Here is a 23,517-nt window from a genome sequence, read left to right on the forward strand (position 1 = left end):
ACCGCACCCGGACCATATTCCTTTCAAATTAATTTTTTTTATTTTTAACCTTAACACTTTGTAAATTTGTAAATAAATTATGAATAAAACAATACTATTGATGGCGACACTACTTCAGACCATTGGACAGCTAGGCTATTCCAAAACTGCTTAACTCTACCTTTGTTTAGTTCTGTTGGCTAGTACCATCCATTAGTACCTCATATACTCTTTGTTCTTTTGTTATAAAAGCCTCCCTGATCCACAGCAGAAAGATTAATAAAACGTGAAATGTATGCTTCATTTATCCTGACGAGTATACCCAAGATTTAAGAAACCATACAGCATATCAATATTCAAACAATAAAACATGAATTCAAATATAGTTTCATTATATTTATGACAAATTGGATTTCATTCAGTTAGATTTGGTATCAAATGTGACCTATAACAGCTCGATTGATCAAACACATGACATACCATTGTTGGAGTTCGTGGAAATGGCATTTTACCTTTTTAAATCAATTTTTAACAGATGGACAATGGTATATCTCTCAGTTTTTTAATACTTTTTTTTTAAAACCCACCTAAAAATAATTTCACAACATTCACCAAAGATATGTTTGGTCTATTGCGCTATTGTGGACCCCATTCGATGAAAACCTAATTGTGTTATTTCTTCATCAATTGCCAAAATGTATAGAAAAATGATATGTAAAATAATTTATTATTCTGGGATTATGTCTATTCATTTGGTTTTTGGCCTCCCACATGGTCTCTTGCCTACTATATTGGCATTCATTGTTGTGTAGAAACGTCCTGATGGATTGCTGAGTCACATTTCCCGCCCATTTTAACCTCCTAAGGAAAAACATATAATTCTCATATTTTTTTGACCTGAAGACTGGTCAAGGTATCATCCGTTCATGTTCATAAGAAATTTGTTGTTCCTGATTATATTTCCAATAACAAGGTTTTTTTAAATTTTATTTATTTTTTATATACTATAATGCATTTATACATAACCAAACAGTGCTATTTTTTTCAGGCAATGGATGGAGTTGTGGCTTTTTTTTCAGCTAATGATATTCCTGGCAAGAATATTTGTTGTCCACCAACAGCTGTTACAACAACTTCAAGAGAAAAGGTATTATAAACCCTGTACTATTTAGAATTTGCTGAAATATGCTAATAATATGAGGTCAACCAGAAAGTTCTGTCCATTTTTAGAATAAAGTAATAGTTTTTTTATTGTTTGAATAAACTTAATTCAATACTATGTTCTCCATTTCCATATGGGAATCGTAAATAAAGAATCAGACCACTAGTGAGTTTTTCTGAATAATGTATAATTTCTGGACACAGTTTAATGAAGGTACTTGACTTTTGTGTTATATGCTTACCTTATTCAAATCCTCAACTGATAAATGTTAATATAAACAGAGAGAGAGGAGAAAGAACTGATACAAGAACTCTGTTTTATTTATTACTTAAAATCATTTAAACCAAAAATCATGAAATAAATTACAAATCCAAACTTCTATTATTGATATAAGCTTTCTATGAGAAAAGTAACGCAGAAGAAGAGCTTTCACTGGCAAAGCTTTATGAACTGACAAGAGAGGTAGCACATAGAGGTAGATTTTCTAATCCAATCAGCAATAATCCTGTCTTTTAATCAATATCTTGATTCAATCCACTGTACACCACAGTCTTTCCTTAAATTTTTAAGTATTTACATCCAAAATATATTGAACATTGACAGTGAAGTTGAATAGTCTCTATATTTATAATCTGTGACTTGGCATGATCATGAAGCAAAGCCCTTCCTATTGAACACTTATAATTAAAAAAAAAAATTCTTTGAGAAAAGAGGTTCAAGGAAAGGAGGGGTATAGTCAAGACACCCTGCTTACTATATTAAAAGTAAAATAGGATTTTCTATATAAATTAAAATTTATAGTTAATTGTTGATACAGGAAAAGAACAAAATCTTTTTCGTCCAGAGCAACTTATGATATTACTTGCTAAGCCAGTTTTCCAAAATGTTTAGAAAAAGGATAAATTTCAGAAAATGCTCACCAGACCTCTGGTAATGTGGGAAATTCAGGAAGGATTCTTGGGAACTTATACATTTTGCCTCCAATAGGTGTGTAACTCTACTGCTACTATCAGCTGGTAACCACTTTAGCTGCCGCTAGAACTGTTACAGTTTACCATTACGCAACGTACAATCAAAGATATAAACATCAGACAAATGTCATGTATTGATATATGAATTATTTCTTGTAAATAATTAAATTTTATACATGTAATTACCATATAATATATTGTAATTTTCTTATACATATTATTTGAATCAATAAATATTACAATCAAATCTTTTGATCCAAAATACCACTATGGCACACTTAACAACCATTTATCAATCTGCTTTACATGGTTATCTCCTTAGAAGGTATGAGTAATGATATACATCAGTGGATCACCATATTCTATCTCTATTTTTGGAAAAGATTCTTGTATTATTATTCCATTCTGCCTTTTCTGGATCTCACCTCTTTCCTATAACCTTGCCAGGATCTACAGTGAATACCTGTCAAACTGGCTACACTGTACTGCTTCTGTAAGCGAATACCTTGCAGAGGGAGGATCAGTTCTTTTAAGCACTTAAACCTTTAGAACTTGCATCTCCTGTACAACGGAAAACGAATACCTTATTGAATGGAGTATCAATCCTGTGAGGATTTACGGCGAATGCCTGTAAGACTCACCAATCTTTTTGGCAATTCACCTCCTATCCAGCGTACCTAACCTATTGAACATTGTTCAATGTTGAGGTCTTCTGATGCAGAGTACCTCACCTCTTAAATTGGTACCAGGAGTTACTATACACAGTATCTCGACAAGTTTCCATAGCAACTCCTGCCATAGTAATGATATATAACCGATATTAAACCAAATAAACAACTGATAATGAAAATACTAAAGCAACTATGATTTTCAGTAATAAAAAAATGAAATTTATTTCAATATGTCCTTTCGCTCATATTATTCTGTCTAACATTATGTTACAGGCTCCTGATCAAGTTGATTTAACCAGTATTTATATTAATAAAAAAATAAGGTTTAAGGCAGTACCAGTTGAAGAAGAGGTATAGTTATTAAATATGTATTGCTTATATTTATGGTAAAAATTGACAATGGTGGTTTTCTGTTGAAACTCTATCGAAGAGATATAACATAGGTTATGGTCTATAAGCTTCTCTTCTTAAATTTATTACATTGCATATTACCAATTTTAACTTTTATGTGGTTAATAACACTATGTATCAGTAATAAATTTATTCTGACAGAAAAGAGGTATGTAGGTGATTGCATCTCATGAAATGACATGATTTTTGTGGGTTTTATTAACCTTGAAATAAACAAATATTTATTTATAACCATTGTTAAGATAAGAGCTTTTGCATATGGCTTGTGCTTATGATTAATACAGCAGAGGTGAACTCTATTTCCTTTACACAAGAGGTGCCCTATGGATTTAATTGCTGTCTCCAAAAATCACTTTAGTTTTTAGCAAAAATATTACACTGTTTTAAAATCATTCTTTAAGTAATAACTGTAAAAAAAACTTAAAAATTAAAAAAAAAAACGGGTTAATTTGTCAAATGAAATCACTTTTGAGAATAAATTAAAATAGTTTCATTTTAATTTAGTCAGTTCCAAATATTAAGTATTAACCATTATAAAAACGGGAATAGAAGTCACATGTTGATTTTAATAAATTTAAATATAAAATTCTGATTTATTTATTTTTAGATTTAACATTGTATGGAAGAAATTAGTTTGATTACAAGAAAACAATTTTTATTGTGAACTTAAAAAAGTCATACATAAATAAATAGATTTTTTCCAGTCAAGATGAAATTATAAATTTAAATGTACCTTTTTTTGGCGAGCTTTGGGTTTTTCAAGTTCTCTTTTTTAGGAGAATCTCCAAAATATTCTTACCTTGACTCTTGATGATAGTAAAATAAAAATAGCATGAAGGGTGTCTCAAAATGAATCTACTGCAGAGAGAGGTAAAAAATATTGCACTAAGGGTGTCTATGTATGGGAATCTTCCTTATTCAACAACCAAAACTCAATGAACACTCTTAGTTATTGTTTACAAATAAAAACAATCACTGAACAAAATATAAACAAATTTTTTATGTAATAATTCTCTGTATAAAACCTAAACTCGAAGGATAGGAGCAATAAAAATAATTACTCAATAACTAGCTGTAGTAAATCAGTAATAGTTGTGAAGGAAATGCTCAGGGTTATACCTCTATCATGTTAAAAATTAATATTTTGCTCTGTATTAATATTTATCTCTAATATACAGATTCATTCTTATGTTTTAATGTGATACTAATATTTCAGTTTATAGAAAAAAATATATTTCATGAAAATAAATAAATAGAATGTTTAGTTTTTCCTTAAAAAAGGTAAAAATGAAGAGGATTTTAATATTATTGTTCATACTAATATAGAGTGATACTGAAAAGGTGATATGGAAAAACTTTTACCTTATTCTTGTTGTAGTATGAATTCTTTACTGTATATTAGTGCCATAATAGGTGCATATAGCTGTTCCTTGCCTGCTCTACAAGTTTACTGCTTTCTATATTCCATCATGTTGATACTAATGCTCAGCTTTCAAAGGTAATTGCCCACATTATTTCATAATCCCATTTCGGGACTATTTCTTGGGCACACCTTTCACAGCCTTTTGACTACATGACTGCTGTTGAGCCATCCGTCCTATACAGTTGTCCTAACTATTTTTACAAACTTGGGTACTACCACTTCCTGATAGAGTTGGTAAACTTTTTTGGTTTTTTTTCCTTCTTTTAGACCTCTTGATTCTTAAACTGACCCGAGGATCTACTTGATTATTAGTCTTTCGAACCTGTCTATTTTCTCTACAGTTGATTTGTTGAGCATCTGTCGAACTTGCATAAGTTATGCAAGGTCTAATATAGGTCTTACAATGTCTTATCATGGTGGTTTTGCTCAACAGACTGGTTCTTAATAGCTTTAGCTGAGCAAAGTATGCATTATTTCCTGCCAGTATTATTATCTTACTTCTGCCAGTACTCTTATCTCCGCCTCATCATTTGTTTATTCACCATTTCAAAAGTATAGTCACTGAAGGAACATATATGGTGAGAGTGTGCAGGTTTCTCTCCCCTTAATGCCATTTCTTTAGTTTTCCCCTCATTAACCCTGAGAATCATACACTAAATTTTGGCATCAAACTTGATGAAATCTTTCTTGGCTGTTTTGGTATCTTCTACTGATTATCACATCATCAGGATATGCTAGTGTCTATAATAATAATAAAGACTTAGTGAACCCGAAGATTCGTTACTTTGATACCACCAATCACTGTTTTCATGCAACTAGTTAGTGTTGCCCATTCAAACTCATATCCACTAGACCCATCAGTCTTGACAAAATTTTCTCAGCTATGCCTCCTTCAGTCTACTTTGTGGACATTTACCCATTGATACCAATACAGATTTGTGTTTATTAACTTTGTAGCAATCTGTTCATTACTAAGCCCTACAACATTATATGCCCATTTAATTTGCCACAATGCTATCATCTGAATTATATTTACCAGTAAATTCTCAATTGATGGGTGTAGTTCTCAATTTGATGTTGCATAGCCTATATGTCAGTATCTGGCTCATCTTATTGTTGATAGTTCTTCCTGACAAGAGGGGGGGAGGATTGCATTATGCACATTGGATCACCGATTTCAATTGCGGCACCATTTTTCCAGTGATCCTCTTCCATCATCATATTTTCACCAGCTCATCAAAGGTGGGCATCTCGAATGAAATATATTAGACTTGAGAGGCATTGTCAATATGAGCATATCGAAACTCATGGCCACCTACTGTGAGGGACTATTTTTTTATTTTTCCAGCAAACCTCAAGTTTTCGTTTTTATTTTGTATACTTATATAAATATTTGACTGCTTTATAATTTATTTAATTTTGTATAGGCTAATTTCTTTTACTTTTATTATTATGTTGTCATTAAATTTTTGTAAATCACTTGGAAGGTTATGTTTTTTTTTTATTATTACATTTTCTTCATTTTTTTTTTTCTGAGATTTATTTCATGTCCTCCATTTTTATTTTAACCTGAACCAACGAACATTTTACTCTGGGGAAGATATTGGTTTTTCACTCACGAAACACCCCTAACACCAACAACACCCTAGGTATGTTATCACATATCACCTTTGCTGTGCATATTTTTAATATTTATTATATACTAATCGATTTTTTTTTTTGTGTGTGCTATAAGAATAAAAGATTATTGATGACATTAAATGATTTTAAGTGTGTAAAAAATTACAAGGACCAAAATTCCCTTCCAGTAAAGAAGAACAAAAAAATTTTGTTTAGGAAAAATAATGTCAGATTCGTTTTAGTGTCTTTTGAAACCCTTAAATAAGAATTTTCATATAGATCAAAAATTAGAAATTTTTGGGCAAGATTTTTTGAGGATTTTTTTGGCAGATTTTTTTGCTGATGTCCTGCATTCACAAAATAAATTCATAACTCCTTACAATGTTAACTAAATCCAATGTAACTGTAACTGTTGGAAAGCTGAATTTCCACTCTTTTATACAATGTCAATATCTTTTATATTTTATACCTTTAAATGAAAGAAAAATCAGTTTCAAATAAAGAAAAATTTCTCAAACATTTTATTTCATATCTCTAGTTCTAATTCTTATATAGAGGTACCATTTGTATCATTATGTACAGTTTAGAGAGTCCTAAGCCCCTTTTAAGTTTCTTGTAGATTAGTGATGTAGTGTAGAAGTTATTGCTTTTGGAGATTTAAAAAAAAAAACAAAAAAAACATTGAAGGCCTCAGAAAGATGGAAATTTTGAGTAAAAATGTTTTATTTTTTTTTAATTCATATCCAAGGGTCTCTTGAGGATGTGAAAAATGAATACCAACTTTATATCTTCATAAAAAAATATTTTATTCTACTTTGCTAGTTTTGTCAGTCTAAATTATTTTAATGTTTTTTTTTTTTTTTAATAACACTAACTGACTGATTTGTTTTTGGGAGTAGAATAACTTAAAAAATGTAGTTAATGGTATTACTTGAGTTTAAATTTATTCAGAAACCAAAAATTGCTTCCTATAACGTAGGCCGAAAAAACTTTTTTTACAGAAAAACAGGTCAAGTCAAATTCATTTTTAGCCTCCTCAAAAAACCCTTAAATATGAATTTTCATAAAATATAAAAAATATTTTACCTGGCCCATTTTGCATTGTCAGTTGGTCTGAATTGTTTCATAGTTACCCATATCTCACAAGTTTCTGCCTCCTGATGTTGCAAAGTGGGCCAGACAAAATATTTTTTATATTTTATGAAAATTTATGGGTTTTCAAAGATGCTAAAACCTAATTTGAATTTATTTTTCATACATAAAATTGTTTTGGTCTACTTTTTGGCAGCTGCTTTTGGTTTTAGTAATTTTATTATATTTTAGTAATGTGTAAGTAATATATACTTACAATTTAATTTAATACAATCAATAATATTTTGTTCTTAATCTACCTAAAAAAAATCAATACTGATATATAATAATCATTACATACATGGATAGTAAAGGTGGTATGCAATAACATAAAACAAATTCTAAAAAGAATTTTTATTTCTTGGCTCCTTGGGTGCAATAGCAAGAACCCTTGGACAAGTGTATAATATTTTTTGAACTAGTATCACCAAAAAAAGTTTTATTGAAATCAGTGATCTCATGTCCATAGCCTCCCCTTGTGAGTCTAATTCAGCTTGCTTCAATTCATGGTTTGGAGGACAATATTAAGTAGAATGGGAACTGTTTAATCCATTTATAGCTTTTACTAGGTATTCATTCCTCATCACCATGTGAGCTTGATGACCTTATCTGGTGTCTCTGATTCTCCCTTAGCTCTATATAGGATATTCCTGTTAGTGGTTTCACATGCTGCCTGGAAATCTATGCACAGCATTCATACATATATTTTAAACTCTCTCATCCTCTCCAAGATCCGCCTAATAGAAAAGCTTAGGTCTACTGGTTCTGTTTTATTGGAAAACTTCTTGGTAATCTCTAAGTTTTCTTTTTATGTATAGTAAAATTTTATTATAGAGAGCTATAGAAAAGATCTTGTTCACAAATTATTGCAATATTGATTCCTCTGTGATTCTTGCATTGACAATTTGGGATCTCTTCTTCCAGAATATGTGATATTAATTCTGGAAAACACCCACAATTTCCCAGTTTGCCACTTTGGAAAGTTCTGTCCACCAAAGACCATTTGTCTTAGGATGCTTTAGGATTTTTCATTCCTCCTACTATGTATATATAATGTTTTCTGTGTCAGGTGGTACATCTTCATCACTATCAATGTTTTCCATTTCTTGATTCACTTGTACTAATTCTTTCTCCTGTTTGTGGTTGAGCAGCCTCTGGAAATGTCTTTTCCATTGGTCTTACACTTCAGTTCCAAGGAAAATGCACTTCTCTATTATTATCATTGACTACTGATCCGTATTTCCGTTTCTGAATCCACTCTTATAGGTGTTTATGTTCCTATACATTTTCCTTGTTTCTTTATTTTGCCTGGCAGATTCAATTTTCTCTGACACTTTGAGCAATGCTTTTTATTTTTTGGGCCTTTATCAGTTTTTGGCAAACACTATTACTTCTCAGAATTTCTTATAGTTTTGATGTGTACTCATGTTCAGAAATTGCATTCATTTAATGTTTCAGCCTTGTTGCATGAAATCCAGTTGGGCATGGAATCTAGCAGTCTCTATTTGACTTTCTGATCGTAAGGACATGTTACCATCTGAAAAGATCGAATCACTAGCAACTCAACTGCTATTTTTGAGGTCTGTAGAGGGCTTAATACTTTGACCGCAGGGGCTCCTCTGGGAAAAAATATGTTTTTTTTGTTGATATTTTCTTTTCTTTTAATTTATATAATGTGTAAAACATAATATTTTGCCAAATAAAGTTTAAATAAATGTTTTTTAACCATGGCAAGTGTTTGAGTGTAAAAATCCTTCAAGAAGGTACAGCCCATAACAAGGTTAGTTATTTGAAGCTAGGACAGTACTAAACACGGTTTAGGATAATACAAGGTGAAAGAGAGGTGCTAGAGCTCTTATTACCACCCTAAACGCAAGCTAGAAAAAGGACCTCTCTTAACCACACATTATCGTCGTACACCCTCCCAATCCACCATGGCTTGACGTCAATGTGTTGTTAACCATGGTCAAAGTTTTAACTGTTCTCAAAAAGTTGCCAGTACAGATTTTTCATATTAGATAATGATTTTGTTTTTAAATTATTATAATACGGAGTCTTAAGCTTTGATTGAGAATATATTTTAGGTTAAAATTAGTAGATTTGAATATCATTAATACTGAACAAAATCTAGTAAGGCTATAAATGATAGATTGATAAATTATAATTTAATGTTTCCCTTGACAGTTTTCAATCAAGTTAATAAGGTAATTTTTAAATTGAATTTTCATATTTATGTCACAAATACTAGTTTAAATAATTTTTTTTTTACAGTTGTTTTGTTCAGGAAAGGTTCTTTATAGTGGGCAGCCAGTAGGAATAATTATTGCCAAAACTGAGGATGTGGCCAATACAGCAGCCCAATTTATAAGTATTGATTACATAGAATCACAAGAAGAACTGTGTCTTACAATTAAAGATGTTTTAAAAACTGAAAACACTTCAAGAATCAACCATTTTTCAAAATATAAGCCAAAGAGGAATATTAACTTTGGTATGTATTAACATGTAAAAAACACCTTCAAATTCATAAATACATAATCTGGCTCTAGGCATTTAAAGGACATACTATCACTTTCTTCAAATCCACCAATCCCTGCAGCCTATGACTCAGTGTTTTCAACCACTTGCTAGTTGGTATCATCATAATATCACATGAGATATTTCAAACTTGTAAAAAAAATGTTTTTCTTTTTAAAATGCAAAATAGATAGTGGATTATTTGAATAATTGTAATATTTATATTATGCTAAAGTGTCATGGGACTTTAAAAATTGATACCAACCAATGCAATCTAGAGTATATAGAGTACATACAGTATTCTGTATGTTTTAATGCTGAAAATATAAATTAAGGATCTCAAAACAAGAAAAAATATTAAGGAATATAGGAAATATTATTCCCTATGAAGGTATGTTCGTTTACTCTTTGTTTAATAGATATTCACGTCTATACTTTTTTATTATTATAAGTTATTTAAGTTATTATAATAAAATTGTATTCGTTATTAAATAATTAAACTTTGTCATATTAGCCTGAAACTCATGCTGGAAATGATGCTCACGAATAACATGAGAATTTTAGTGCAACCAGAGATGATTAATTTTCTTATTGAAGATACCTCTTCTTGTGAAGATAGCTAAATAGTCATGAATAGATAATTTAGTCATGAAAAATTTTGAATATGATCAACTTGATTTAAATATCAATCTGAAAAATTTCTTTACCCAAAAACTTGTGGTAATAAATTTTGTATCCATTGGTAATGGAGTACAAGTATTATCAAAATATTGCTATATGATCACACATCTTACTTCATATCATTAAGGGGTAAAAGCACCATCTCCACATGGCATTATAGCAAATGTATCAGTTTCTCTAAGACTTTGAAACTTGGAATTATTTAATATTTCCTCATTCATCCAAATATTCCTCATTTCATTAGAATTCACACAGAATATTCATGATGGGCAGCTTTAGGCTTACCATTGCAAAAACTGTACTCTAACTCCATATCAGAATATTTCTCATTAGTATAACTGCAAGGCATAATGATTAGTACTCCATAAAAGCATGTAAAAATCTGATAATGTCATTGTGAGTTTCCAGTGCTAATTCCAAATCTTGGGTTGTAAAATAAGTTCATAACATTTTTTACTGGTGATTTCAATAAAAACTTTAGATTCTTGTAAATATTTGTAATCCATTATATATGACCCATTTTGATTTATTACATGTTACCAGCTTCCAGGTAATTTTATAATTCTGTCCTCCCAGAACTTCTCAGATTTTTGCGCAATAAACTTGTCTATGTGCGTTTTGCAGCCCTCGAGCGAATTGAAGTGTTTCCCATTAAGAGAGTGTTGAAGGGCCCAAAATAAGTGAAAATCTGTTGGGGCAAGGTCTAGTGAATAGGGTGGATGGGAGATCACATCCCAGCCAAACAATTTCTAAAAAATAGTTAATGGATATGCTTCCAATAAATTGTTTTCCGTCAAATTCTGAGGAACCCATTATCACTTCAAGAAACATCCCACAGCCCCCAAATGATTTTAGTCACTTACATGAGATATGTTAAGTGTTTCTATGATATCCCGTGTCGTAGAGTGAGGGTTGTCTGTGACCAATGTTTGAATTTGGTCATCATCAACAGTTGAAGGACGACTCGAGTGCTTTGCGTCTTCCAAGTCAAAATTCCCAGTTCTGAACCGAGCAAACCACTTATGGATGGTGGTTTCTCCTAATGCATCATTGCCATAGACTTTGCAAATTTTGTTAAACACCTGTGCAGTAGATTTTCCTTTTTGGAAATAAAAATCATTTAATAATGAAAATTAATTTTTTACCCTTCCATTTTGAGCTAGCAAAATACCACTTAAAGATAAGGAATCTCAGTTGAAACTGATGCACAAAAGCACCATAACTAATCCATTTTTAGAATATGTAAACATGATTTTATAAACACAGAGAGGATTAAATTGAAATATTGAAAAACGCTACGAACTTATTTTACAACCCAATAGTATTAAACCTTGCATTGTCAATATTTTGCACACAGTTAAGGGAACAAGGTCATTTTAGTATTCTATCTTATCCATCTAATATATCTTCTTTAAAAAAAACATTGATAGACATACCTTCTTAGGGAATGTTTTCCTTAAGATCTTAAATTCATATTTTCAGTTAGGACACTTAACCATGCAGGAGTGCATATTATATAATCTGCAATATTTAGTACATGCTTCACAGAAAAATTAAAATATAAAGTGGAAGGAGAAGTTGAAATGGGACCACAATATCATTTCACAATGGAACCTCAAAGTTGTTTGTGTAACCCAACTGAAGATGGAATTAACATATTTGCTTCTACACAATGGATGTCCTGCATCCAAGGAGCGGTTTCTAAAGTGCTCAACATTCCAGAAAACAGGTTTGTAAAATCCTTAAGATTAGTAGTTAATAGACATTTAATTACTTTGCATAACATTACTTCTTTGTAGTATTAACATGGAGGTAAAACGAATAGGAGGAGGCTTTGGTTCTAAAATAACACGTGCTTCATTGGTGGCGACTGCATGTGCTCTTGCAGCTTACAAGCTAAACTGTCCAGTGAAAGTCATATTAGACATTGAAACGAATATGAAAGCCATTGGGAAAAGAAACGCATCGTATTCTAAATATGAGGTTTTTATGTACTAATAATTTCCTTTATTGTTTCATGAATAAGTATTAAGTATTAAATGTTTTATATAGTCGGACTAATAGGTATTAGAGTTTCATTGGATTGAAAACCCTCCTCCATTTAACATAACACATGATCTAGTCAAACAAATTTTAATGAATAGAGCTGGAAGATATTTCACACTAAGAGCATCCATACCCCCAGAACAGTACATATATATCATCATCAATAAATAAACACCACATAACACTTGGAAAGTTATGGATGATGCTCCTAGGCGGGAAACACTGAAGTTCTTAGTTCTGACAGGGGCTCATAGGTAGCACCCCTAAAGTTAGAATTCAACTAACAAATCTTGAATTATTTATTTTTCTATCAATCCCCAGGCAGGTTTTGATGACACTGGGTACATAGAGTGGCTAAAAGTTAAGCATTACAGCGATGAAGGATGTTATCCAAATGACCCTGCTGTTATGTTATTCAAGTCAGGAATGGTAAATTGTTATGACTCTTCTGGTTGGGAAATAGACTTGAACACAGTTTCTACCTCAACTCCCAGTTCTTCTTGGATGAGAGCACCAGGTAACAAAATGCTTAATGTAAATTTTTCTTAGATTTAGATTAATCTTCAGCTTAATAATTCTATTCTCAAGAAAAAGATGGATGAAATCAATGCCTATTCTAATTCATTGGGTTATTACCATTACAAACCGACACCCTAACTTCGAATTTCGGATTAAATATTCGACATTCACTGCCCAACAGGTTTAAAAATATTACAATAAATATTTTAATGTCCACACATATGTCCATGGCACATATTAATTGTCCTTTATGCTGAGAAAGACACTACTTGTATAAGTGCTCGCACTTTCGCTAAATGGATTCTAAACAACTGTTTGATAAAATACTATTGCTAGATTTATGTTGTATGTGTGTTGTAAGTGACCTCTTTCCCAGAGAAAAATGTTCGCTGGTCCGGGTTACACAAAATAAAAAACGAAGGACCTGAAATGAATATCACAAAAAATAATTAAGAAAAATTAAAGAATAAAAAAATACCTTCCTACTGATATACAAATTTAATAAATAAATTAAAATATAAACAAATAAAAAAAATGAACTGTTTCTTGTTGTTACAAAAAAAATAAAAGAGTTAATTGTGAAGTAAAAAGAGAAAATATTTTGATATGTATCTATAAACAAAAAAAAAAAAAAAAATTTTTGTTTATGCAAGAAATAATAAGTTAATTAACCTGAGTTACAAGCAAACAAAAAAATATGAAGCTCGGTGAGATAATAGGAGAAAAAAAAAGTCACTCACAGTAGATGGCCAGGGGGTCGATTTGCGCATATCGATTATATTTCTCACTTCCACACTCATAAACTGCAATTGTCGAGTCGATATGTTGGGTGAGGGTCACTAGTAAGGTGAACCCCGAAAATCAAGTAGTCTGGTGAGTTAGAAAGTCGGTGAGCCGGTTGGTACCTCTTAACTCTGACTCTAGACTCTAGGCTGCGGACTGCCTTATCAGTCTGTTTTAGGCACTTATTCCATTGCAGCTTGCAATGTTGTTATATGTGCCGAGCCACAGTGATGTATTATATTAGTACAGCGATTGTATTATATATGCGTCCCACAACAAACCTTCTTATTAGCATAATGACTTCTAATTTAATTTTAATTACAAAAAATAAAAACTGAATTGTTATTAAAAAAAAGAAATTAACTTATGATTAAGAAAAAATAAAAAACCACTTGGAAGTAAAATATAAGAGAAAAGAAAAGAAAATACTCTTTTGGGCTTTAATAGACATTACACAAATAGATGCTCCTGCTCTAGTTCTTGTAATCAATGTGAAAGGCGACATAATTCATTGTTGCATTTTCGAACATCTACTAATTGGTGGACGAATGATGTGAATGGGAAAATTCCTAATACTTCTTCATCCTCCCAAAATAATAATGTATTAGAGCCAGATCCTTCCATAGGAATATGTCAGGTTCTGACAAGAAAATTAGGGGCACAAAGGGTTCAGTTCTGTCATCACTATCCGATTCCAGTGTCTCAGTCCTCTTTGATACTGCAATAGTTAAAATTAAGGTCTGTAATAGGCAATACTTGTCAATAAGAATTTTGATTGACTGTGGATTATAGTGATTGTTTGTTACCTCAGCCTACACTCAAAGTGTAGGTTTTGAGAGGAGTGTTAACCTACAGCCTTAGCATGACTTCAGGGATAACCCAATTAAAGGGGTCATTTTAGATCTATTGTACCTTAGTACCCGAGCACTCGTTCCATCATCATCTTAAAATGAATGCTGTTAAAAGGAATCATTCCGAAGATAAGATATAAAATACCTATGTAGATCAGTTGGATAAAAGAAAGGTCATTTTGTCATTGTAGTCTGAACAGTCCATGATAACAGTCTTGTTCCCATTGTCCACTCTAGTACTAATGATGTCCTTATGGGATTTTAATGAAGATCGGGTGAAGAAAATGTCTTTGAAGAATATATATATGCTTGTATATATGTACATGTCACAATCTCATAAGAGGAGATCATAACATACATAAAAAGAGGCCATCCTTCCCACCCAGACATTCCCCAGAGAGTGATGGTCATATGTCACTTTTGAAATATTTGCTTAAAACGGGAAGAGGAGACTTTAAAATAGTTAAATAGAGCAATATTTAAGCGCCTGAAATTGGAAAACAGCACTTCCTTCACTTTAATTCATATGGTCAACTATCTCTTTCCAAAAAAAAAAAATAATAATAAAAAAACATGAAAAATTGTAGTAATATGAGATATGAAAATTGTATTCATAAATATAAAAATGAAATTTTGAGAAATAAATTATTATTATTTATATTCAAACTTTTAAGATCAATTCAATGGAGTATTATTTTTATTTTTATTATTTCAATTTTCATATCTCATAAACTTTTTCATGCGTGTCTCTGTACATAGGAGGGTGGTTTGAAAAGTTCTCAGAATGTACTAGAAAAAAGTGTCTTACCTCAGTGGAACTGCTTTTATTTTTCAACATAGTCTCCCTGTAGACTAATGCAAGTGCTCCAGTGATGTTCCAATGCCTTGATCCCATCTCGAAAATGAGATTCCTCCAGGCCTGCAAAATACTTCTCCAATTCGGCTTTCAGTTTTTCTGTTGTAGGATATCTCGGTCCACCTAGGAAAATTTTCAGCTTGGGGAGGAGATAAAAGTCTGATGGTGCTAAATCAGGTGAATAAGGTGGATGTGGCAAGAATTCGTACCTCAGTTCATGAAGTTTTGCTATGACAATAGCACTTCTATGCGGGTGGCCATTGTCCTGATGAAAGATGACTTTTTTCCTTGCCAAACCAGGCCTTTTTTCACGTATCTTTTCCTGTAGTTGGTCTATGAGGTTTGCGTAGTATTGCGCCGTAATTGTTTGGCTAGTAGGAAGAAAATCTATCAGCATAATACCTTTTGCATCCCAGAAAACTGACCTTTCCGGCCGAACGTACTACCTTTGCTTTCTTTGGTGGTGGTGATTCAGCATGTTTCTACTGCTTTAACTGCTGTCTGTGGGGTATAATAGTGGACCCAAGTTACATTTGTAGTCACAAACTGGTGCAAAAAATCTTGTTGGTTGTGCTGAAAACGGGCCAGATTTTGTCCAGACATTTCCAATCTGGTGCGTTTATGATCCAATGTCAAGAGCCGCAGCACCCATCTTGCGGATAATTTTTTCATTCCCAATTCTTCAGTTAAAATGTGATATACCTGTTCAGATGACATCCCTACTGCTTCAGCAATCTCACGCACTTTCAGTCAACGATCCTCCATGACCTTTTTATGCACTTTTGTGATAAATTCTGGGGTTGTAGCACTTTTTGACCATCTCTTACGCGGATCGTCATTTAAGCTCTCCCAACCAAATTTAAACATGCTGGTCCACTTGGCAACAGTTGAATATTAAGGAGTAGAGTCCCCTTGAATTTCCTTTGCTTTCATACCTTTCTTTAAAAGTACTTAATCACTGCTCGAATCTCAGTTTTTTTCATTGTCACAAATCACTAGACCAACTTTTCTTGAATTTACAACTACGGTCACTCATATTTCCACCAAAAAGATGAAATGTATGGTTTTTTCAGCTTGACACATCCCAAACAAACACTCAGAAATTACAACAACACATTTATAACTTGATTTTATTTCTGAATTTAATTGTCATTGTTATGTTAATTTTAATATACATAGTATTAATTATTTTCTGTATCATTATTATCTGATTGTATAATTAATGATTTTATTGTATTTCTTGATAAATATCAAAAATTTTAATTTTTAAATTTTAAAAGTTTATGTATTTTCTCCTTTTGTGGGCTAAACATAATTTAAAACAAAATTACAGGAACACTTGAAGGAATGGCTGTAATTGAAGAACTCATTGAGCACATATCATTTGTTTTAAAAAAAGATCCTTTGGAAGTACGGTTGCAGAATATTAAAGAGTCGAGCTACATAAGGAATATGATAGGAAACATTAAAGAATCTTCAAGTTATCAGGAAAGAAAAGAGAAAATACAAACTTTTAACAAGGTACAGTTTATCTAATAAAAAATATTTTTGTCTAGTCTATCATATTGACATTTGTTAATATTCTATTGCATAAATATCTCAGTCTATTGATAATAAATATATTCAGTGGTAATATTAACAAATAGCAGTGAATCATTTTTCTTTTAATAATATAATAACCACTTTAACTGACCTGTATTGTCAGTGAGTTCAAAGCTGGTGACTGTGTTGCAACTTGCCTGAGCTGTGCATTGGTGCCTTACTCTGCCAATAGTTGGACATCACAAAATAAGGCAGGTGGACATTTAGTCCCAACATAGCAACAGCTGGACTAGTTCAGTCTTTGAATCACCTTAAGGGAGACAACATTGACTATCTCGTGATACCAGTTCTCCTGTTCTACTCAATTGTAGGGATAATATATTGAAAGCAAAATATTGATCATTAAATTTAAAAAATATATCTAAATCTAGATTTTTTTATATCTTTAAAATCAATTTCCAACTTTTATAGTTTTGTCTTGATTCTGGAATTTAAAGCTAAAACAATCTCCTAATGATAGCACATTTAGTATATTAATAGGTATTATTAGGTTAGTTTTATTTCCTACTCCACTCTTATTTTGTATAAATTATCATCTTTCTTAAATGTACCATTAGATATATTATTATTATGCAGTTGATTATTAATTAACAAAAATGCATTACAATATAAGGAAAATGGTCCAGATATGGTCAAAGAAAAAAACTTAAATAGTCATAAAACTATTTAATATAGGCAAATGTTTCACCCCATGATGCTGGATTGTTCATAAATGAACAAAGTAAATGAAAAATTAAAAATATGTACAGTGAAATGTAAAGTTAAAAAAGAATAATAAAAGGTTTTAGACAATTAATGAAAATAGAAATAGCTATAGATAAAAACAAGTATAAAATACAGTACATGCTAAAGATTAATAAAGAGAATGAAATAAAAGAATTAAGGAAGATAATGAACAAGATAGAAGATATACCTTTTGGACTGCAGGCCAGTATAAAAATGAACAGTTGACAGGAGGTTTAAGATTACGTCCCTTATTTTATAACATTAAAAGTTATTTCCCTGGGGATTGACAGTTAAGAAATATGTTACATTTAAAAATAATTTTGAATTAAATTACAGAAAAGATTTTTAAAAATACAAACATTAAATATATTATTATATTCTTAAATTTTATTAAAATAAATATAAGGGAATTTAATAATTTTTATTTATTCTTAGATCTAAAATATAGCTTTGAAGATGACAAGATTCAAATGGAAAGATTAAATATTAACTAAATATGATAATTTTATTTTAAATTTTATAACATTATTGACTCTTAATCTTAGGGCGGGTTTTCTAGACAATCAGAACTCAATGACATTAAACTAAATTTATGGCTACTTTTATAAATCTACTTAAATTCTATGTTAAGCAACACTAACAATTATATAAACTACTTTGATGAATGATTGTTCTTGATGTCTTCATTCTAAAGATGCTACCACTGACAAAAGACAAAGGCGTGGTCCTCTTCTAGTTTCCAGAATACATCCAATCCACTGGCAATCCAAACAAAGAGTCACTTATTCTTCTTGGATGATTCTTGATGTCTTCTTTTTCTCTAGATGTCTACCACTGACTACACTATACAAAGTAAAATGAGAATCAATAAGAACAGACCCAGTCAAAGATAAAAGATAACCAAAAGAAACAAGTAACCATCCGTTTATCAGTCTGGAACTTGGTTACACTTTTGCATTACCAAGTGCAGAATTGCATCTTGGAACAAACCTTTTGTTCCAGGGGATCCTGACAGAATCTCCAAAATCCTATCAGCCTTTAACTCCTACCACCCTTGTCTTCAGTTTACTGTTGAACATGAAATTGACCATTCCCTCTCTTTTCTTGACCTACTTATTAGCAGAAATTTGGATGCCTCTATATCCACTGAGAAATATCAGGAGCAAGACAATTACCTACACCGGCAAACTCCATATTTTTTTCTTTTTTATTTATATAATTTATTTGTACTCTATATTCTCAAGTTACTTCCAACTTATAGTTGCATTAATTACTTTATATTGATGTTTCTATTATATAATTTACTCACCTATATATCTCTATTTAAAAAGTACCCCAAATAAAGGGTAATCAAATTGTACCACTTAAAGCAGAAGGAAATGGTCACCTATTTTCAGGAAGAGGTAGAAAGAATGGCTTTAGACCAAAGCAGACCTTGGGATAGTGACAAAATCGACACGAGCTGGAAAGCTTGTAGGAGGATCCTCTTTGATGTCTCAAAATTGGTCTGTGGTGAGAAGAGCATAAGGTCTGATCCCAGAAGAACTACCTGGTGGACAGAAGATGTTAAAAGGGTGATCCCAGAAAAGAAGGAAGCTTGGAAGAATTATCTGAGCCTGAAAACTCCTGCTGCTTATCCATTGTACAAGGATTGGAGGAAAGAAGCCAAGTTAGAAGTGCTGGAAGCGAAAGAGAAATCATGGATAGATTTTGGCCAGAAGCTTGAGGAAAATTCTAAAGAAAACCTGAAGGTCTTCTAAAGGGTTCTCAAAGGAATGAGAGGGAAACAACTGACTTCTCTGAAGGGAATTAAGGATAGAAATGGAGATATTATCTGGCATGATGAACTCATCATTGAAACATGGAGAGAGTATTTCCAAGATCTACTAGAGGGAAGAGATGTAGAGCTCGGTGAGACCCAAAGGGATGCAGAGGAGGTTTAGGTCGAAGACAACTACATCAGTGAAGAATAATTTCAAGAAGCCATCAACAAAGTCAAACCAGGCAAAGCAGCAGGTCTTGACAAAATTGCTCCCGAAATGATCAAATACATGGGTAGTAGAGGCCAAGAGATGTTCCTCCATCTTTTGAATTTCATTTGGAAAGAAAAGAGAATTCCTGAGGATTGGGAAGTTGCAGTGATTGTTCCTATTTATAATAAAGGGGACAATCAAGAATGTGGTAACCACTGTGAAATTTCACTTCTCAGTATACCCAGCAAAGTGTACTCTAGAGTATTGGAGACAAAAATAAGAACATTGGTCGATAGCCAGGTCGGAGAGGAACAATACGGCTTCAGAGCACAATGAGTCTTTATAATAAAACCAGGAATGTGGTTAGAACAAGGAACCACATATCACAGGAATTCGAGACAAAATCAGGTATTTGTCAAGGTTGTTGTTTGAGCCCGCTGCTTCAGACACCTCCTTCGGATGAACCAGGATATAACTGCCAGGAAGATGTATGAGACTTGCGTGGAGGGAAGAAGGCCAAGAGGAAGACCACACATTTCCTGGGAGGAGAGTGTTAAGGAGGCGGGATATGGAATGGAGTAGGAGAAAGGAGATGGTCAAAGAACAAGACATCTGGTCCAGACTGCAAAGTGTAACCACACATTGCGCAAGCGGTAAAGGGGATAAAATGAAAAAGAATGATTATGATATACCCCTATTTATTTTGTATATTTTCTTCTTCATATTATATTTATTGTATATATTCTTTTAGCTTTTTTTTTTTTTATGTATTTTAGCCATGTATGTACATATATTGTAATATTCAATAATTATTAAAAATGAATATTAATAGTATTCAGATCTAAAGTATAGTTTTGAATATGAAAAGGTTAAATATTAAATAGATATTAGAATTTATATTTTATTATATATAACATTATAGACTCTTAATCGGGCAGGTTTCTAGGGAATCAGAACACTTACTTTTAGTAACACTTAGCTTTAAATAACACATTTACAAATATATTTAAATTTAGGTAGAACATGACTAACAATTTCTTAGAATCTTGTTTTGATGATTTTTTCAACAAACTAACACTGGGCATTCTTTCAGCAAACAAAAACTAATGAAACAAAGTATTGGTCCTCTAACAATTTTTTACTCACTATCCATCGAAATGTGTTGTTTGGTGATCCAAACAAGGAGTCCCATCTTCTTCTTGGGTGACTCCTCAATGTTTTCTTTTTTCAAGATGTCTCCTACTGAGAGTAGCTAAGGGATTTTCCGGACATCCTACCTCTCGGCAATGTCATCTATCTCCCGCCTAAGCAACGAATGATCAAAAACCAACTTTTCTTCCTTCCCCTTCTCTCGTTGTTAGTTCTCAACATCGATTATAGCACTACGTTTTTGAGTTGTTTTCTATGATTTCCTGTATGAATAGTTTTCATTAATACTTATTCTTAACTTACATTTTTTCTTAAATGTATTGTAATTTCAATTATGATGGGAAGTTAAAATAAAGTTTTTAAAATATTTGAATATGCCCAACATGGCCGCCATTCAACGGATTTTTGGGAGGACTAGAGCCAGCGTTGTTTTGAATAACGTATTTATTGTAGACGATAAAAATTGGTTAGCTTGCTTTTTGGTTCAACAAAACAAATGAACAGTATTTAATGTTGATACATAAAATAAAAACATAACTAAAATCATTTATGTATCAAAATAACTATTTACTCATAAAAGAGGATATTACATTTCTCCTCCTCTCTAGGTAAAAAAAAAAAATGATATTGAACTCAAAATATATATATAATCTTTAACTTTCTTGAGATTGGTTAATTTTGTTTAAATAAATAATTCAATTTTTATCCATTTTTGTCTCAACACATTTTATTTTTCTTATAAGTCTGACGTTTTGGCCAATCCAGCCATCCTCAGTGACATCTAAATACAATTTTGGAACTAAAAATATTTAAACACTCAATACAACAAAAAATTGTAACTAGTCAACTTTTACATTAAAAACAAAAATTAAAATTCGTTTATCGCAGTCAACAAGTGACTGTGATAAATGAATTTAAATTTTTGTTTTTAATGTAAAAGTTGACTAATTAGAAATTGTTGTTGTGACCTGGGCAGAATACCCTGCATGAAGTTGAGTGTTTAAATATTTTAAGTTCCAAAATTGTATTAAGATGTCCCTGAGGATGGCCGGAATTGGCCAAATCGTCAGACTTATAGGAAAAATAAAATGTGTTGAGACAAAAATGGATACAAATTGAATTATTTATTTAAAATATATATATTTTTTTTAAAATTAATTCTGAATCAATTTTACTCCAGTCATTTAAATAAACATTTGGTCAAAAACTGCCTCTGAGCCAATAACTGCTTATAAATACACAGAATAATTACAACTCAATATTATAACATATTTAACACAACAAATATATAATTACCAAAATTTCTTTTTTCATGACCACTACGATTGAAATTTTGTTCCATTTTGTGAGTCCATGCTTCCGAATACTTGTTCAATAGCATCTTTACATATAAATACAATACATATTAAAAATATAGTTTTATAAAACCAATTCATATTTCACTATAATTTGATACATATTTACTATTCGAAAACTTGTCTCTAAACAATAATTCTTTTTTAAAACTTCTGAATCTACAAAAACTTGTGAATAAAATATATTAAATATTAATTCCTATTAGCCACTACTGTTAAAATGACTAAATTTTATCAATAATTATGATGTTATAAAAAAAAAAAATTAAATTCAATAAAAGATTTACCAGTTTTTTTAAATGAACTCCCACACCTAGTGAACCTTTTAGATGATTAAAGAGACATAAAACATTAAAAAGAGAAAAAAGTTTATCTTCACAATAATAGATTATTTTATTTATCCTTTATTTTATTAAGAACTTGTTTTGGAAATTTTCTGAGAATAATTTTGGCAAATGAAATAATGAATTATTTAGGAATCTCTTCAAAAACATAATACAAGTAGACAATGGACCAAAACTAAACTTGGATTAATACCAGAGAAAAAGAAAAATTCAAGTTATAATGACAAAGAGAAACTTTATACTGATCAAGGCTATACTGACTCTAGTGGATTAGCAAATAAATTCTTATTTGAGAAAATTATTATTTGGCATTAATAGAAACTATGAACATTATGAATTTTCAAAAGATTGTTAACTAAAAAAAAATACTTTAAATGTAGTAAATGATATAATCAATGACAGCATGTTCTGCTGTGGTGTAAGGAATGGAATGCGACCCCTTCACCTGGCTACCATCAACCAGGTGCCATACCACATTAATTTAATATTTAAGGATACCTTTAAGGCCTTATCAAATATCCTATTTCCAATCACACAAAATTTATTTTCAAGTAAAATTATTTTCTGGGTCAAATTTAAATTTAAATAATATAGGTCAATCCATATAAATGTCTTATTAAAACTGAAAAGCCTAATGAATTTATTTTATACTTCCCCTGTAATGTAAGATTTTAAACTTCTCATACTTTAGATATGAGAATTAAGTTAAAACTATCAATATTATTCCTTTTATTTTATTTTAAATAA

At 31.2% G+C, this 23,517-nt stretch overlaps 1 protein-coding gene across 9 annotated transcripts in view; it reads left to right on the forward strand.

Moving 5' to 3' along the window:
- LOC106678177 (uncharacterized) overlaps positions 1-23,517 on the forward strand; it is a 114,061-nt gene that overhangs the window by 65,608 nt on the left and 24,936 nt on the right. For 8 of the 9 annotated variants that reach the window (XR_010843108.1, XR_010843109.1, XM_014416548.3 and 5 more), the window contains 7 exons: positions 1,028-1,126; positions 3,057-3,134; positions 9,640-9,859; positions 12,115-12,295; positions 12,366-12,549; positions 12,934-13,129; positions 16,955-17,142. Coding sequence is in view for 7 of the 9 variants with exons in the window: in XM_014416548.3 (XP_014272034.1) it covers positions 1,028-1,126; positions 3,057-3,134; positions 9,640-9,859; positions 12,115-12,295; positions 12,366-12,549; positions 12,934-13,129; positions 16,955-17,142 (1,146 nt within the window). In the remaining 2 variants the exon portion in view is untranslated. The remainder of the gene's footprint in view (positions 1-1,027; positions 1,127-3,056; positions 3,135-9,639; positions 9,860-12,114; positions 12,296-12,365; positions 12,550-12,933; positions 13,130-16,954; positions 17,143-23,517) is intronic. The other variant, XM_024361654.2, reaches the window with a different exon arrangement.

The sequence above is a fragment of the Halyomorpha halys genome, unplaced genomic scaffold (assembly GCF_000696795.3).
Source record: "Halyomorpha halys isolate HHAL.00 unplaced genomic scaffold, Hhal_1.1 Scaffold127.1, whole genome shotgun sequence".
Lineage (NCBI taxonomy): Eukaryota > Metazoa > Arthropoda > Insecta > Hemiptera > Pentatomidae > Halyomorpha > Halyomorpha halys.